This window comes from Podarcis muralis, chromosome 1, assembly GCF_964188315.1.
Source record: "Podarcis muralis chromosome 1, rPodMur119.hap1.1, whole genome shotgun sequence".
NCBI lineage: Eukaryota > Metazoa > Chordata > Lepidosauria > Squamata > Lacertidae > Podarcis > Podarcis muralis.
The window spans coordinates 81,992,288-82,008,858 of NC_135655.1; the positions used below are offsets into that span (position 1 = coordinate 81,992,288).

Consider the following 16,571-nt stretch of genomic DNA (forward strand, 5'->3'; position numbering starts at 1 on the left):
TCATGAAGCAAACGTAACACGAGGTATGACTGTACCAGGAAAACTCCTAGAACAGATAATTTAACAGTCTGTGAGCACTCAGAAAATGATGCTGTGAATACTAACACCCAGCATGGGTTTCTCAAAAACAAATCATGCAATCTCATTTCTTTTTGGATAGAGTTACAAGCATGGTGGTTCGGGGAAGGCTATGGATGTAGTGTACCTTGATTTCAGTGAGGCTTTTGACAAAGTCGCCCCCCCCCCCAAATTTTTGTGGAGACTGGTAAAATGTGGGCTGGACGAGGTAACTGTTAGGTGGGTATGTAGCTGGTTGCCTGACTGAACCCAGAGTGGCCACTAATGGTTCCTCATCATCCTGGAAAAAAGCGAGGTGCCACAGGGTTCTGTCCTGGCCCTGCTGTTCAATGCCTTTACAAACGACTTGGATTTAGGAATCAAGAGGAGGCAAAAGCAATACTGAACAGGCAGCCCCACACCCCGCTCCAGAGTCCCATCCTACTCCCGCGTTAACCAATCAAGAGAATCACACTGCCGCTCCTCACGGGAGCCGCGCCTCGCTCCCAGGATGGGAAGCCCATAGAGACGGGGGGAGGAAAGACCGGCCTTCTCTCCATGCCGACAAAAAACCCCCCACTACTCCAGGCTGAAAAGGCAAACGTCTCCTCAAACAAGATTCCCCCGTGAGCACTTCCGGTCTGCAACGGAGCGCGCTTCCGGCACTCTCTTCCGAGCAGTCCCACCATAGAGGCGCTGCGCGATAGAGCGGCGTCCCACGGCCTTCGTAGAGAGTCGTGACGCCTTCTTCCATTTTCTTTCTTTTTCAAACCGGAGAGGCAAGAGAGCACTAAGCGACTGTGGGACCGAAAGCCAACGGCCCCGGAAGGAGGAAGTGAGGTGAACTTTCTAGAGAGGAGGGAAGAGGATGTGACTCGTGTTGCGCAGGCGGGAAAGTGCGTCTGGTGAGGGGAGGCGGAATTCAAAGCCGGGCGTGCGAGGGCGGGGGGCAATTGTCTTCGGTTTAAGCGCGGTTGGTATGGGAAACTGAGGTAGTAGTAGTAGTAGTAGTAGCAGCCGGAGTAGGCGGCTGGTGTGCGTTGTTGCTGCTCCGTAAGGAGGCGAGTTTTGGCTCCCGCAAATAAACAACGTGCGTTTTGCGCTGTGGCGGCGCTGAGCATCTTGTGGGTCGGGGGCTCCTGGGTGCGGGGTTTGGTGTGTGTCCTTAGTAGGCATTGTGAGGCATGGGTGGTTTTTAACTGAGTTGGGTGAATAGCAAGGCAGCTTTCTAGAAGTCGTCTTCTTCCCGTCTCCCATGTATAAACAAAACATTTTCTGCTTTCTCCCCAGGTTTCGCCTCCCCCAAAGTGTTTTCTAGTCCTCTGTGTCTTCGTGTTCCCTTTGCTTCTGTTAGAACTAGATGGAGAAGATCCCACGTTCCAGCAAGGACTAAGGCGTCTTGTCTTCTCCCTGCCTGGTTCCCTTTGCAAAACTTTCCCCCAAGAACAGCTCGGCACGTTTTGCTGGTGTGGCCTCAACCCCTGCCATAGTGGGGTGAGGGGGGTGGAGGTGCTGTCAACATGACGGATACATTGGAATTCAATGAAATATACCAAGAAGTGAAGGGATCGATGGTAAGTTAATGGGGTGGTGGTGGTAGCCTGAAAGGAGGAAAGTAACATATGGTGCTATGTGAGGAACAAGCAGTATGTTTGGAGGAAGGTTGACCTGTTGGGTGGGATGCCACCTTGCCACTTTAGAAATCTAGTGCTTTGCCACAAGTTTGTTGTATGATCTGTGGTGTTCTGGTATGCCATCTTTTAAAGGGGAGTAATAAATAATCCCCGCAGCGGGGTGCGCTCCCGTTTTTCGGTCCCAGCGCCTGCCAACCTAGCAGTTCGAAAGCACCCTTAAGTGCAAGTAGATAAATAGGTACCGCTTTATAGCGGGAAGGTAAACGGCGTTCCGTGTGCTGCGCTGGCTCGCCAGATGCAGCTTGTCACGCTGGCCACGTGACCCGGAAGTGTCTGCGGACAGCGCTGGCTCCCGGCCTATAGAGTGAGATGAGCGCACAACCCTAGAGTCTGGCAAGACTGGCCCGTACGGGCAGGGGTACCTTTACCTTTACCTTTTTAAGAAATAATATTGCTCTGTCCCTTAAGGGTTCGGTGAGGTTAATACTTTAAACATACTGGCAGGAGGGCCTATGATAATACATTATTTAGGATGGTGAACAAATGTTTCAAGAGTGATGAAGCCCACATTTTTGCTTTGGACTCCTGAGGATTGTGGAGAAATAACTTTTTTGGGTGGCAAATTCTTTACTCACTAAAATGCATCTTGAGACTTCAGCTGGGTATGAAACGTGCCTTAAAGCCTTTTTATTATTCAGCATTGTTAATGCCACTGGGGGGATTACTTGGCAGGCTGGTTGTATATCACTTGGGATTATTTCTGGATGCAAAACAACAAAGACTCTTGTGGCAAACTGAAAGACTAACAAATATATTATGGTGTAAGATTTTGTGAGCTAGAGTCTATAGGTCTATATAAATGTGATTCCTAGCCACAAATATCTACTTAATTTAAAACTGAATATGAAGCAAGGTTCTGAGGCAGACTTCTAAGGAAGTAACACCTACTTAAATAAATAGGGCTTTACCTCTTAGCAAATATGGTTAGGTTTGTGCTGTAAACATTGTCTTTTTTAAGAAAACAGATGTCTGGACACTTTACTGTAGAAGCATAAAACTAGATCTGGCCACTAGGTTGGCTCCATATTCCTCCCGCTGCCAAAGCAAAGTTTGACAGATGGGGGAGGCTATCCACCTGTCAGTCACTTGACATCACAGCAACATTAAGTCACTGGTGTTTGCCTATATGGTTAGAAATTGACTGTGGGCCAAGGCAAATCACTTAGCAAAGTGCTTAGAAAGCACACTGCAACCCCACTTTTGGACCAGCCACATTTTGACCTTCTCTATCCCAGATAGCATATAGCACATCAGGTGTAAGACAGGTGGGTGTGGTAACCTAATTAGGTCTGTGGGTTGGAGGTTCCCCACTGCTGCTTTACTGAGTGGTTTGAGTCCCATTCCAAATGTTTGGGGAGAAAATAATTATAGTGGAAGGAATTCTTATAGTTGTCGGATAGTTGCCATAAACACCACATCATATGTCTTGTCCAACTTGTTCTAAATAGAATTTTAAAAGGGAATTTGGTGGCAGTTTGAGGAATAAATGGAGTTGTTTTAGGAGAAGAGCTTATGAAGCTTTTGAGAGGCCACGGAGCTAAAGCACCTGCTAACCTTCTATCTCTTGTGGGTCAGAATGATGGCCGCCTGCGACTGAACCGTCAAGGTGTGATTTTCAAGAACAGTAAAACAGGAAAAGTGGACAATATTCAGGCATCAGAGTTGGCAGAGGGCATCTGGCGACGAGTGGCACTGGGACATGGTCTCAAACTCCTGACAAAGAACGGTCACGTCTACAAATATGATGGGTTCAGGGAGACGGTAAGGTTCTTTTTGGAATGAGTTTGCTTCTGAACATGATACAGTAAAGCCCTCAGCAGGTCTTCAGGACTTGGTGGGGTGAGCGGATTTTTTGTATTATGGATAAAGACAGGTTGATATTGTGCAGCATCTGCCATTGGGTGTTTATTTTTGCCTGAAATTCCACCAGTTTGCATATCCAGTTTGGTCTTGCAAAAGTGCCTTTTCCCTCTTGCCTTATGGTTGTGGGTTGCCTTAGTTGCAGGCTGTTATAAAGGAGATGTCGGTTCTACAATGGGATTTCTAGTTTCATGCATCTCTTGTAGCATGCAATTCTTAACTCTCAGCTTATATAAAAAATACTTGTTAGTATTGACATTATTTTGCTCTGGCTTGTGATATGTAGCTTATTTTAATTTCCAAGGTGCAGAAAGCTACTCACAATAAATGGCTACTCTGTATACCTCTGCCTTACTAGTGCATTAACTGACTGCTCCCTGATTATGCATTTTCCTTCCATAGGAGTTTGACAAACTCTCAGATTTCTTCAAGACACACTTTCACTTAGACCTTGCTGAAAAAGACTTGTGCGTGAAGGGGTGGAACTGGGGGACAGTGAAGTTTGGAGGTACGTTTGGGTGCGGTGGGTGGTACCCCGACCACAGGGGAAATTGGCACACTGTGTCTCAAAGACAGAGCTAAGAGAAAAGAATGGAGAAGGTTGTTTTTGTTTTACTTTGGGTGGGAGAGTGACTGAGAATGTATTATTATTTTCTCTTGGAAGATACCTTGTTGGTCTTTTGCAGGGCAGCTCCTCTCTTTTGACATTGGTGAGCAGCCAGTTTTTGAGATCCCACTCAGTAATGTCTCCCAGTGTACGACTGGCAAGAATGAAGTGACGTTAGAGTTCCACCAGAATGACGACACTGAAGTGTCGCTTATGGAGGTGCGCTTCTACGTGCCACCCACTCAGGAAGATGGCGTGGATCCTGTGGAGGTGAGTGAGAACTGAGTAGAGATGATGGTGGGGTGGGAGAGAGAGCATTAGTTGATAAAGACTTCATTCCACTCTTTCCTGCAGGCATTTGCCCAGAATGTATTATCCAAGGCAGACGTCATCCAGGCCACCGGAGATGCCATCTGCATCTTCCGAGAGCTGCAGTGCTTGACACCTCGTGGTCGATATGACATCCGCATCTACCCTACCTTCCTGCACCTCCATGGCAAGACATTTGACTACAAGATCCCCTACACCACCGTTCTGCGGCTTTTTCTGCTGCCCCATAAAGACCAACGCCAGATGTTCTTCGTGGTGAGCAGCAGTCGAATTGGGGGGAGGGGGTTGCCTGTCAGGAGTAAGAATGATGGTTACTTCATGCAGCAGGCTCCATTCATAGGCTCTCTTCCTTCTCCCCTTTGTGCTTTACGAGAGAGGCCAGGTCCTTTCATCCCTTGAAAACTTGGGACCAGTTAACGTAAGAGATTTATTTACTCCCACATGCACCCACTCAACTGCTTTGATCGGTGGAATTAGCACTACTGCGGGTGCCACATAATACCTGTTCCAGATTTGTAAGAACTTGATTGTGTAGTGTTTAGTGGCAGTACCTGCGCTTCTGAACTTCCTGCCTATTGAGATCAAACAGGCGCCTGCTAAAAACATTCTTGCTTACACAAACCTATCCTGGTGCTTTGAAAGTTAGTATTTTAAGTTTTTTAAAAAGATGGTTGTGATTTTTTTCTTGATTTTCTTGTTTTATCTTTTTGTAAACCACTTGGAGGTATTTTACAATCAAATGATGTATAACTTTTATGAAATAAAAATAAATAAGTTCTTGTTACTAATTCAAAAACCAGAAACAAAGCAAATTATCAATCTTATGTTGCACTCTGGGGAGAAGAATCCAGGTGTCTTTCTACTCAGTACGCAGTCAGTGTCTCAGATAATATTTCAGGGATTCTTATATATCCTGCCCCTTCCTATTCTTCTGCTTTGCCTTGGTTCCCTCCCTGCAAGCGTTCCGGGCATAAGGGGAGCTGGCCTGTTGTTTCAGCACTATGTCAAGGTGTCGGGCCTTAGGGCTCTCTCGTTCCTTCTAACTGCAGCAGGTGTGGATAGAGATGCAAGAGCTAATCCCTCAGCGTTGCATAGCTAACTTGCACATTCCTCTCTTCCTATCAGATGGAGATAAAGCACATAATTTTTTCTTAGAAAGCAGCAATGTGGTCTTTTGGCACCTGCTATGCCAGTCTGCACATCTGACCAAGTTATTTGTTGCTTAGAAGGCCATTGGCCTTTATGTTTCAACAAATGAAACTGATTTGTAAAAATGTTACATGGGGAAAAAATACGAGAGAGAGACAGTGCACACACTTTTGTAAATCAACAAAATCTTTAATAAACAAATAAAAGTACAAAAAAGAGAAGGCCATTGGCCTTTAAGGCAGAAGGAAGTCAGAGCTTGCATGTCCAGTCTGGCATGGCATTGCCAATGTCTGACATGTTATTGCGAGCAGAGCAACTGCATATACAGGCTGGGGAGGTTTGGCCCTTGTCTGCTAAAAAATCGGTTGTTGTTGTTTTTTTAAATAAAAAAGACTATAATGTCTCTTAACATTTCTGAAAGGGTGTGTGAGAGAAATATACTCAGTTTGATGCAGCAGTCTGAACCTGAAGATTCCTGAAAAGAAGTGCAAATTTGTATTCTCCTAGTTGAGTCTGTAGAGACTGCTTCTGTCTAGGATTAAATTTGGATTTCTGTCTTAACTCAAGGGGAAAGAGCTTTGTAATGGGTAGGTTGTCCCTTATGAAAGGGAGATGCATGTTATATCAGCGTGGTGTGGGGGGGTTAGGCTGCATGGGAATGGTGCTTTTGGATCAGGGCTCCTGCTGAAGGTGAAGATTATCTCTGCTTCCTTCCAGATCAGCTTAGATCCTCCTATAAAGCAAGGCCAAACACGTTACCACTTTCTTATCCTACTCTTCTCAAAGGATGAGGACATCTCCTTGACCCTCAACATGAATGAGTGCGTACCATTCACAATATTGTATTCCTTGCAGTGTATCTGTGTCTGATTCCCCTAGATGCTTTCTAAGCTTGACTCTACCCATCATGCCCAAGTGCTTTTTTGTCTCAGTTGCACAGACTGCTGCAATTAATTGGTGTTGTAGTAATCTTTGGAGTCTCTTGCATTTCCATTTCTGTCAAACTTGTTCTGTGTGTTTTGTATGGAGAAAGGGAGAGAAAGAGAAAGAGACTGGCTTGCACAAGAAGACCTTGGAGTTTCTGAACGGGATTCCAGTGCAACATTCTAACTTTAAAGTTGCCAGTTCTAGTCTCTACTTGCTCCCTATTATTACCTTTCTCAACCTCACCCCCATGTGTGCATATATGCCCGTGCACACCCACACACAGACGACTCTCCGCTTATGTGGGAGCTATGTCCAGGGAAGGTAGAAACTATAAAAGGCACAGTGCAGCATTTACTGCAGACTGTCCCTGGACCTCAGAATGCTCTCCCAGAGTGAATGCAATGGCAGGTGGAATTGCTGACTGTGCTTTTTCAGCATAAAGCTGTGATCCCTCAAGTTAAATGTGCATAAGTTGTGAGTCAACTGTACATACATAAGCATGCACACTTAGTATTTAAAACATCTTTCAACAGCCCCTTGAGTCTGGCACTTTCTTAACTTCTATTCTGTCTCTCTAACAGGGATGAGGTAGAGAAACGCTTTGAGGGTCGGCTCACCAAGAATATGTCTGGCTCCCTGTATGAGATGGTCAGTCGTGTCATGAAAGCTCTTGTCAACCGGAAGATCACCGTGCCTGGCAACTTCCAGGGGTGAGAAATGCCTCCATGCTGGGTTAGAGGAATCGTGAACCATTCATTGGCTGTCATTGTTTGACCTGGGCGTGAATGAGAAATGTATGGCCAAAATTAAGCATGGCTCTTATTTCAATTTTACAGGCATTCTGGGGCACAGTGCATCACTTGTTCCTATAAGGCTAGTTCGGGCCTCCTGTACCCTTTAGAACGTGGCTTCATCTACGTGCACAAGCCACCCGTTCATGTTCGCTTTGACGAGATTTCTTTTGTGAACTTTGCCCGTGGGACCACAACCACACGCTCCTTCGACTTTGAAATAGAAACCAAGCAGGGAATGCAATACACTTTCAGCAGCATAGAGAGGTGAGTGAATGGATCGTAGCCGAAACATAGAGACACAAGTGTGCTCACCAGCTTTTGATCTCAGCCACCTCTTTAGCTGTATAATATTTTCCATTGTGGCGGAAAGGGGCAGAATTGCCACTGCCCTTGAGCCCTTCCCATTCTGAAACACAGTTCTTTATGCTGCTTGCATATGTGTGACCTATAATTTTCAGGTGTTTTCATTTTAATAGCTGCATCATGCATATATTATTATTTATGAATTTGTTACCTGTCTTTCACTCTTAAGGTCCCAGGGCAGGTCACAGCATTAAAAACAATATTCAAAACAATTTAAAGCCATAAAACTAAGGTAGGTCCTAAAAACACAATTATTTCGTTCTCCAGTTCCCCTCTGTGCCCTCACAATATAGGATCTATTTTCCCTGGCAGCAACTGATTCACTGCTGTTCTGTGAAGTTTTGTCACAGGCAAGTGAGTATTAGTCTTGTGCGAGATGATTGCATCTATGGCTTCTCTTCCTTGCAGAGAGGAATATGGCAAACTATTTGACTTTGTGAATACCAAGAAGTTGAACATCAAGAACCGAGGACTGAAGGAGGTACCTGTTACAAGAGGGTGGGCAAGAGAGAGGACAGGGAAAGGCAACTACTGTCTGGTCCTGGTCCTGATCTACTGGGGAAGGGTGGGGGTTCTCTGTCTCTCCGGAGCTTTCTCCCTTCTCAATTTCTGTTCTCTCCTTGTAGAAGAAAAAGGTCTGTGCGATTGTCCCCTCCTCTTCCTCCTCCTCTTGGTTCAGGTCTCCTCTGCATGGCTGTGGTGAACATTCCTAATCACCATAGTATAACCTTGCATGAACCACAGGGAAGGGGCAGCAGCCTGCTCTGCTCAAGAAGTGGCTTCCACCTAATCCACCTTACTAGCATGGTTCTTCCCTTCCTCTGAGGAGAGAAGGTGTGTTCTAGCAGACCCAGGAGACAGCATGCATTCAGTTCTTGAGGAATCTGCTGTGTGTGTGTGTGTGTGTGTGTGTGTGTGTGTGTGTGTGTGTGTGTGTGTTTAAAACAGAAGCCTTTTCCATACAGTATGTGTGCTCAAAAGCATGCTGCGAGTTGTGGTTTTAGAAACTCTGCATGTTTTGGGTGTGGAAAGTGTTGAGAGAGACTGTCTGCTCAAATACTGGAGTTGGGAAGCTTCCATGGAATGCTTTGTTTATGTTTCTAGGGCATGAAGAGTGTGCCCTATGATGATTATGCTGGTTCGGATGAGGACTCACATGACGCTTACTTGGAGCGTATGAAGGAGGAGGGCAAGATTCGCGAGGAGCATGCAAATGACAGCAGTGAAGACTCCGGGGAGGAGACGGGTAAGCCATTTTTTGTAAATTTCTTTTGGGTTTTGTTTTTTTAATAATTGAACAGTATATAACTTTTTAAAAATACGTTTATATTTATTTTTCATGGCACAGGAGATACATTTTGAGAAACCGGTTGTTACAACAGTAAACAACAAGTAACTTGTGCTGATTGTTTCAAACTTTTGTCATGTTATATAATAAAGTTGTGTTTGATTACGCTAAAAGATTATGCCACATTTCCCCATGAATGTTTGGTGGATTTCTTCCATGGTCTCAACAATTTATGTTTTCAAGAAGCATTTGCCATACATTATAAAAGGAACGTGGATTGTGTCTGCCCTTTGCCGCTTCGACCTGACATGTCAATATCTAAGCCAATGCTATGGACTATACTTGTTAAGCCCAACACCAATTTTCCAGCATCTGACTATCTCCATACAGGCAGCTGTCAATAGAAAGGCTAAGAGATCAACATTAGGGTAATTTTGAGTGGGTGGGATCATAAGCCAAATAGTGCTAGTGCAGGAGACATTTCACTTGTTTTGTTGTATGTCAAACTTATTTCTATATCTGCCCATGGTTTGCTCTTTTGACTGTTCATCAATGACATCAAATGTTTTAGTTGAAAGGCATTGTTAGAAGTTTGGAGGTGTGGGATTCCAAATCTGCTGCTTTGAACACTTCCATACATAGTTCTGGAGCCTAGTTGCACTTTTCCCCTTCGTGTATGAACTTGTTCATTGAGCACTGCCAAATTTTAAATTGTTTGGGTGTAATCATAATTATCAGCACTTGAAAGAGAAACAAAAATTTCAGAAGGATAGCTGCTGTAAAGATGGTTATGCGTCCTGAGCATGCTAAATGTAAGTTTTCCCAAGATCTAAGATCCCATTGTACTTGTAAAAGTAATGGTGTAAAGTTTGCTTTCTTTAGAGCTGACAGGTTTTTTGTTACCTAGGCTCCCAAATATTTTACTTCCTTATAGCAGATTCAAAAACCTATCTGTTTTTGAATGATTGATTGGTCAAATGGAGAAATGTCCATTTATGTTATTTCTGATTTGGATTTGCTGATTTTGAATCCAGACACTTTAGCATAATTGCTTAGTTTTTTCATTTCAGTAATATGAGCATTGCAACTTTTGGATTCAATAGCATAATTGATACAATGTCTGCAAAAAGGCTTATTTTATGCATTTCTTTTGTTAGCTATTTAAATGTTATGAAATAAGTAAATGAATAAATAGCTTTTCTGCAGCCTGGAGATACAGAGATTGGCCTATTCTATCTTTGGTTTGTGGCCAAATCCATTCCTGTTTGCCTTTTCATGCCTTACATTTCATTCTCATCAGTGTGGTTTAAAAACAGAGATTTTCTTTTTCCAGATGAATCATTCAATCCTATGGAGGAGGAAGAGGATGTGGCAGAAGAGTAAGTAAAATGCTTCAGCCTGCTGGAGATAGTGTTGTTGAATGCTGCATTGAGGGCTCTGTTAGGAATCAAAAGGCATGATATTAATATTTTAATAATTACTGGAGGAAGCTGTGTGCTTCGCAGGGACCAGTGTAACACTGAAGGATGCAATAACATCGAACTGTGGGTCTTCAATATGACCGTATGGAAGCAGGCAAATCACATGATTAGGAGACTTCCAACAGAAGAAAGTTGGATCATCTGTATTGGAGTGATGACAATAGTAGGGTGAAATGGGAAGAAGAACATCTTGTTATAATGTTGTGAGGATCCATTTGTGGAGTAGGAAATGGGGGTTGTAGTTCATGCCGCATGAGCAGGTTTCCTCTTTTGCAGGGGTGGCGTGCTTCCTTTTCTCTTTCTCCTGTCAGTCCACCCAGATCTGCTCAGGATGGTCTCCAAAGCCTCTTGAGTAATTGTGACGGTGTGCAGTCAGAGCTGCAAGGAGGAGGGGAAGTCCCACTGCATTAGTGGAGGCCTGTTCCACTCGTATAGCCGCCTTACTGGGTGCAACCACTGGCTATCAAAATGAATGGGGAAATCTGAGTCCTAAATTTAAGGCAACACTTTGCGACTCACTTTGACAGTCTTGTGCTTTTTATCTTCGTCTGTGAAATATGCTGTCCTTTCATCAGTCTAAAATTGTACACAGGGTTGAATATTCAAGAAAACGTTGGGAGCTAGTAATCTGGGCGTGCTTTCACTTAAGCTGTTGGAGAGCATCTTGCAGGGTGGGCAGTCATGACAATGGACCCATTCTATTTCAAATGCTTTAAGAACGTCAGCTTACTTAAAAGACTTGTCTGGTTGGTCTCTGAAGTATGAACATTGGGGCAGGTTAGACAGATGAAGGGTATAAAAGGCAATTGCTTTTGATGTTTGCATGCAATGGTTAACAGTCAATTGATACCTGCTGCTTTGTGCGCTCTTGCTAGAATAGTTTCTGACAAGTCTATGCAGCGGCTTATTGAAATCCTAGATTGTATATCTAACAATTTTTAGCAGTCGTGTTAGGGCTTCCAGTGTTTGTAAATTTTATAAGTTGTTTATTCTAATCGGGCTATATAGACTTATCTGTTTATGATATTTGTTACTGATTTTAATGATCCTGCAGCATCCAAGTCATTCTTGGGACTTATTAATTTATTTGCTGTATTTATTTCCTAGTTTTTCTGTAAGGAGCTGGAGATGGTGTTTAATATGGTTCTCCCCCTCCTTATTTAATCCCCACAGCAACCCTGTTAGGTAGGCTAGGCTGAGTGGGGATTTGAACCCTAGTTACCCTATTTCTAGTCCTGCACTCTAACCACTACACCACACTGATGTAGTGTAACTGACACATGAGAGTTAAGCACAAAAAAACTTAGGATGAGGATATTGTTGCTCAAGCTTGAGTGTGTGCTCTCATTTTAAAAGTGACTGGGATTTGTTTAGGAAGCTGTGAACCCACCTCTTTCTTTGGGTGTCTTTTCCTTGTGACAGGTTTGACAGTAATGCCTCAGCCAGCTCGTCTAGCAACGAAGGAGACAGTGACGAGAAGAAGAAACCTGCCAAAAAAGCCAAAATTGTCAAAGAACGCAAGCCTCGCAAGAAGCCATCTGAGGTGAGAGCAACCAGGATGTGGAGATTGTTGAATTCAAGGCCGCTCTCTTCCTGGCTTTCTTTGAGTGCTTCCTGTCAGAGCTGGAAGTGCCTGTGAGAAAGCAAACAAGTGCACAGTTACAAATCAGCAGCCTTGCACTGGGCATTGCTTGGGAGTTCCTAAGAAACCAAACAAATCAGTGCAGTTTTGAAAGGGCATCCAAACAGAGGGGAACCTGCTCCTCGATCTCAGTGGTGTCCAAACACCTAGCAAGCAGACAAATCAGCAGTTGATATATTGACAAGGGACCATATTTTGAACTGAATCGGGACCAGCAGTGTTAACTTGCGCCTGTGTTAGCTGAGACCGGAACAAGAACTGTTTTAAAACTCTTGAACACATTCAAACATTAATCGACTTAAGTAAAGCTATTGAGGGTACCTAAGGAGAGTTCACTGCCGAAAACTCTCCTTACATAGAGAGGTTAACAGGCATTTCCCCTGTTATTTCCCCAAGTTGGTCCATGCTTATTAGTGGTGCAGTGAATATGAAAACCAGTCTTGGGAATATAAGGGGGAAAGGGGGCAGTAGAAGAGGATTTGGAGCAAAAACTGTGTGTTGCAATTTGCAGAGCTGCAGATTGCTGGAAGGGCACTTGGCTACAGTCAAAAGTCAAGTTAGAGGTCTTTATGCAGGTGGCTTTGGTAGACTGGAAGGGATTTTTCCGGAATCTGTGGAATAGGCAGTGCTTCCCTTTACCTGGAGGTGAAGTGTTGTGATTTTTCTCTCTTCTCACCCTCCCTTTTCCCACAGGGTAAGAAAGGGAAAGACCCCAATGCCCCAAAGAGACCTTTGTCTGCTTACATGCTCTGGCTCAATGCTAACCGTGACAAGATCAGGGCAGATAGTCCTGGCATGAGTGTCACTGATGTGTCCAAGAAGGCCGGAGAACTCTGGAAAGGAATGTCCAAAGAGAAGAAAGAGGTGGGTGATGAGTTGATAATGATAATGTGGAAGTGTGCCAGTAACTTTTGGGAGTTGCTTATGATTTGTTCATCTGAATGCCAGTTGCTGGGGGGGGGGGCAGACAGTGGGAGAGGGCTGTTGCTTTCTGGAGGTTTCTCTGAAGTGTCTTGGAAGGGTGGTAGTTCAGTGGTGGACCACATGCTTTCCACGTAGAAGGTCAGAGGTTCAATCCCTGTTGTGCCAGGCTAGGATTGGAAAGGATTCCTGCCTCAAACTCTGGGACATTAGGGAATTCCTGCTGTGAGAAATGGTTGCTAAACCAAATTGACTCTTGGTCTGATCCAGCAGGAATTCCATAATGTCCCGAGACAGTTAAATCCTGATTTATCCTGATGATTATGCATTTCCACTTGGTCACTAAATCCAGCTCTGGGTTTTTGAACCTCAGTTGAATCCATTTCGGCCTTGACCCACAGGCATAAGGAAAAGAACAATGGGCTTAAAATAAAACCTCAGGACTCTGCATTCCTTGAGTTTTTGGATTTCAGTTTCTATTGCATGGGATACACATGCTCCTGGTGTTAGCAGAAATGGTGCATGAGTTGTTCTTTTTGTGGGTTGCGTGAGTAGTGAGTAAAACGTTCTCTTTTTGGATGAAGGAATGGGATCGCAAAGCTGAAGATGCCAAGAGGGACTATGAGAAGGCAATGAAGGATTATACTGAAGGAGGGAAGTCAGACAGCTCCAAGAAGTGAGTAGCTGCGTCCCTCCCTCACAAACAAGAAAACAGACTCCCTTCCTCATTTCTCCATAGCGCTTCTGTTGCCCCAAAGGGACTCTGCCAATTCTGCCATTACAGCACCCTATCTCTTTCTTCACACGAACAGGGAAAAATCCAAGAAGAAGAAAAAGCCAGAGAAGCCAGGGAAAGGCAAGCCAGAGAAGAAGGCACCTGCATCTGCAAAATCGTCTGTGAGCAAGAGCCCTTCCAAACAACTTGGAGAGAGTTTCAAGAGCAAGGAGTTTGTCTCCAGTGATGATAGCTCCTCAGGCGAGGACAAGAAGGAGGTGAGTGGCAATGCACTCTGTGGTGGCAATGCAGTGCCACTGCCAGTGAGCTAGGGAGGAGGGGAAGGAAAGCATGCTCCATGATTTCTATTTTCTCCTGGTTTCTCCATGTTTTCCTGTCCTATTACTGCCACTTGCTGAACCATATTTATTCTCGTTACATTGTACACACACCTGTGTTTCTAGCATAGTAAATAAAAACACATTTAAGGCTTTTCTAGATTTCCCCATCTTCATGCAGCTTAAACATCCTGTTTGCTCCATTTATTGTATGCTTTTACTGCAGTTGGCTGTTCAGCTGAAGCTTAATTGATCTGGTCCCAGTGGTACCCAGCAGCTCCCCTTTCCGGCGCTGATTCTGTTGGCTTAGACTCTAAGGCATGCAGCTAATCTTGAATCTTTCCCCTGCTCTTAACAATACCTGTGCCTCTTTCTTTTCTAGGATTCTGATGAGGAGGAGATTGCCAGCACCCCACCCAGCTCAGCAGAATCTGCATCTGGTTCAGATTAGCAAGAAACACCCACACAAACACCCCAATTCCCCACCCTTTTTACAGGTGTTGTGGTGGTTCTATTTGTGGAGGTGAGGCCAAGAGGACGTTGTTCCAGGCAGGATGGATGGAGAGCTGGCACCACTACAATGCTTCAGTTGTTCCCCCTCCCAGTATTGCAGGTTGTAGTCAGGGCCAGTTGTCCCGTCCAGAGAGAATGGATTGTGCTAAAAGAGGGCAGAGAAAGCCCATCACCCCTGCCCCTTTTCTACCTTCATGTTGCTACAGATGCATTGTGTCCTGTTAGATGGTGGGCTCAGTGGTATGCGGCATACAGCTGGAAGATGGGGGCACTGTGTTGCTTCCCTGGTCAGATTCAGTTGATGTCTTTTGGTTTTTATTTTTTAAGGTTCTCTTTGCATTTTTGTTTATCGTGGCTAACTGATTTAATAAAAATCAAGTGAATTTGGACGAGAATTGTTCTTGTGTGACACCCCACCCTGCAACAGCCCGGACAAATAAAAAGCATCTTCCAGCATGGAGGTGTATATCAAAGCAAATCAAACCATTTCTTCTGCAGCAGCAGGAAAAGACCTATGTATATTTGCGCAACCTGCGCCAGTAATCTTTATGTAGAGTTTTGTACAGGAGCTGCATCTTATGCTTTGGGCCAAGGGGCTTAACTGTAGTACCTTCCATTAGCAGCTGCTGCACTAATTGTATTTAAAGGGCCATTGCGTGCTGATGGGATGTGGCTAATGTAGGCAAGCAGTCAATAGAGATGAAACCTGGCAGTGCCTGAGATTCCATCAGCAATAACAGCATCCTTGAACCTCGCCAACATTAACACTTGGGACAGCGTCTGGTCCCGATGGATAACTGCTGGCACTCTTTAAAGAAATGTGAGAGCTTCTGTGCTTTGCTTTTCCTTAAAGGCAAAAGAAGCTTACAGGCCGCTTCCTTTCCCCCCTTTCCTCTATTGGATCATCTTATATCAACCAGTATGGAGACATGTATCCATGTGAGTGTGTGTACAGAAGGAACAGAGGTGGACTTGAGCTGGCCTTGGGTGGATTGCCAGTGGCTGTTTCCTTGGCAGGGATGTTGCTCGACAAGTGGCTCTCTGGGAATTCAGGAGCAGTATTAAAATGATAAGGGGCTAATTAAAATCAAATTGGACCTAATGGCTCAACCCATGGAAGTCATCAGCCTCTTTTGAGTACAATGCATCCTGGGCCAAAACAAAGGGGTATTGTGCCCCCTAGACAGAGTGGGAGCCCTTTGGGAAACATAAAAGCAGGGCATGGTGATCAAATCCATCATGTTTAATCTTTTTGCATCCTGTATTGTTATTAGTCATGAGAGTTGCTGCTTTGGCTAACATTTGTATTTCTCTTTAGAAAGCCATTTATGTTGTTGGCCATCACGGTATCCCCTGGCAGTAGGTTTCATATTTTAATTATGCATTCTTTTGATTACTTTTATTTATCTTAAAACCAGCTATATATCCTTTCCAATGAAGAGCTGTGAACTCTTGTTTTTTTAGAGTGGGCAACCTTTCAAAATTCCTTACCCAGTACTTCTCATAACTTTACGTGCCAATCTTGTCCCACCTCAGCACTTCCCACCCACACAAAGCTAAAATCCTCAAATGATTGACACTTTCTTTGTAAGGTAGGTGGGCTCCCTGTGATCATTTTATTCATGTTTTTTCTTTCGACAGCTGTAGGGCTTTGTATTGAGGTTCCTAGAACTGCACACACATTACTAAATGTGTGCACATACTATAGGTTTTTATATGATGGTGCTATGATGGAAGCTGTGTTTTTCAACTTTCCTTATAACATGTAACATTTAGTAAATAGTATATTCATGTGCTCATCCTGAGATTCTGACCAATTCAGACTGATGTCTGAATTCTGTAGTTAAGTATACTTAAAATCATCATAACCCACAGTGAAAAAAACAGGCCTT

At 44.2% G+C, this 16,571-nt stretch overlaps 1 protein-coding gene across 5 annotated transcripts; it reads left to right on the forward strand.

The window, feature by feature from the left end:
• The first annotated feature begins 773 nt into the window (after positions 1 to 773).
• SSRP1 (structure specific recognition protein 1) lies at positions 774 to 15,066 on the forward strand. 5 transcript variants are annotated; one of them, XM_077933137.1, is made up of 17 exons: positions 774 to 897; positions 1,348 to 1,631; positions 3,327 to 3,512; positions 4,014 to 4,119; positions 4,298 to 4,488; positions 4,573 to 4,803; positions 6,415 to 6,518; positions 7,206 to 7,334; positions 7,461 to 7,682; positions 8,190 to 8,262; positions 8,886 to 9,027; positions 10,403 to 10,448; positions 11,973 to 12,093; positions 12,886 to 13,056; positions 13,698 to 13,789; positions 13,926 to 14,106; positions 14,549 to 15,066. In XM_077933137.1, exons 2-17 carry the CDS (start codon positions 1,578 to 1,580, stop codon positions 14,615 to 14,617), a joined length of 2,118 nt encoding a protein of 705 aa, XP_077789263.1. In that variant the 5' UTR covers positions 774 to 897; positions 1,348 to 1,577; the 3' UTR covers positions 14,618 to 15,066. The 5 variants fall into 5 exon arrangements, with proteins under 5 accessions (XP_077789263.1, XP_077789272.1, XP_077789266.1 ...); XM_077933146.1 differs by having other exon boundaries at positions 782 to 953; XM_077933140.1 differs by having other exon boundaries at positions 887 to 962.
• The last annotated feature ends 1,505 nt before the right edge of the window (positions 15,067 to 16,571 follow it).

Excerpts from the sequence above, each read along its gene's own strand:
- SSRP1 (XM_077933137.1), top strand. The coding sequence starts at position 1,578 with ATGACGGATACATTGGAATTCAATGAAATATACCAAGAAGTGAAGGGA. Across the intron at positions 4,120-4,297 it reads GGGGACAGTGAAGTTTGGAG|GGCAGCTCCTCTCTTTTGAC; the intron begins GTACGTTTGGGT and ends GGTCTTTTGCAG. Across the intron at positions 7,683-8,189 it reads ACTTTCAGCAGCATAGAGAG|AGAGGAATATGGCAAACTAT; the intron begins GTGAGTGAATGG and ends TCTTCCTTGCAG.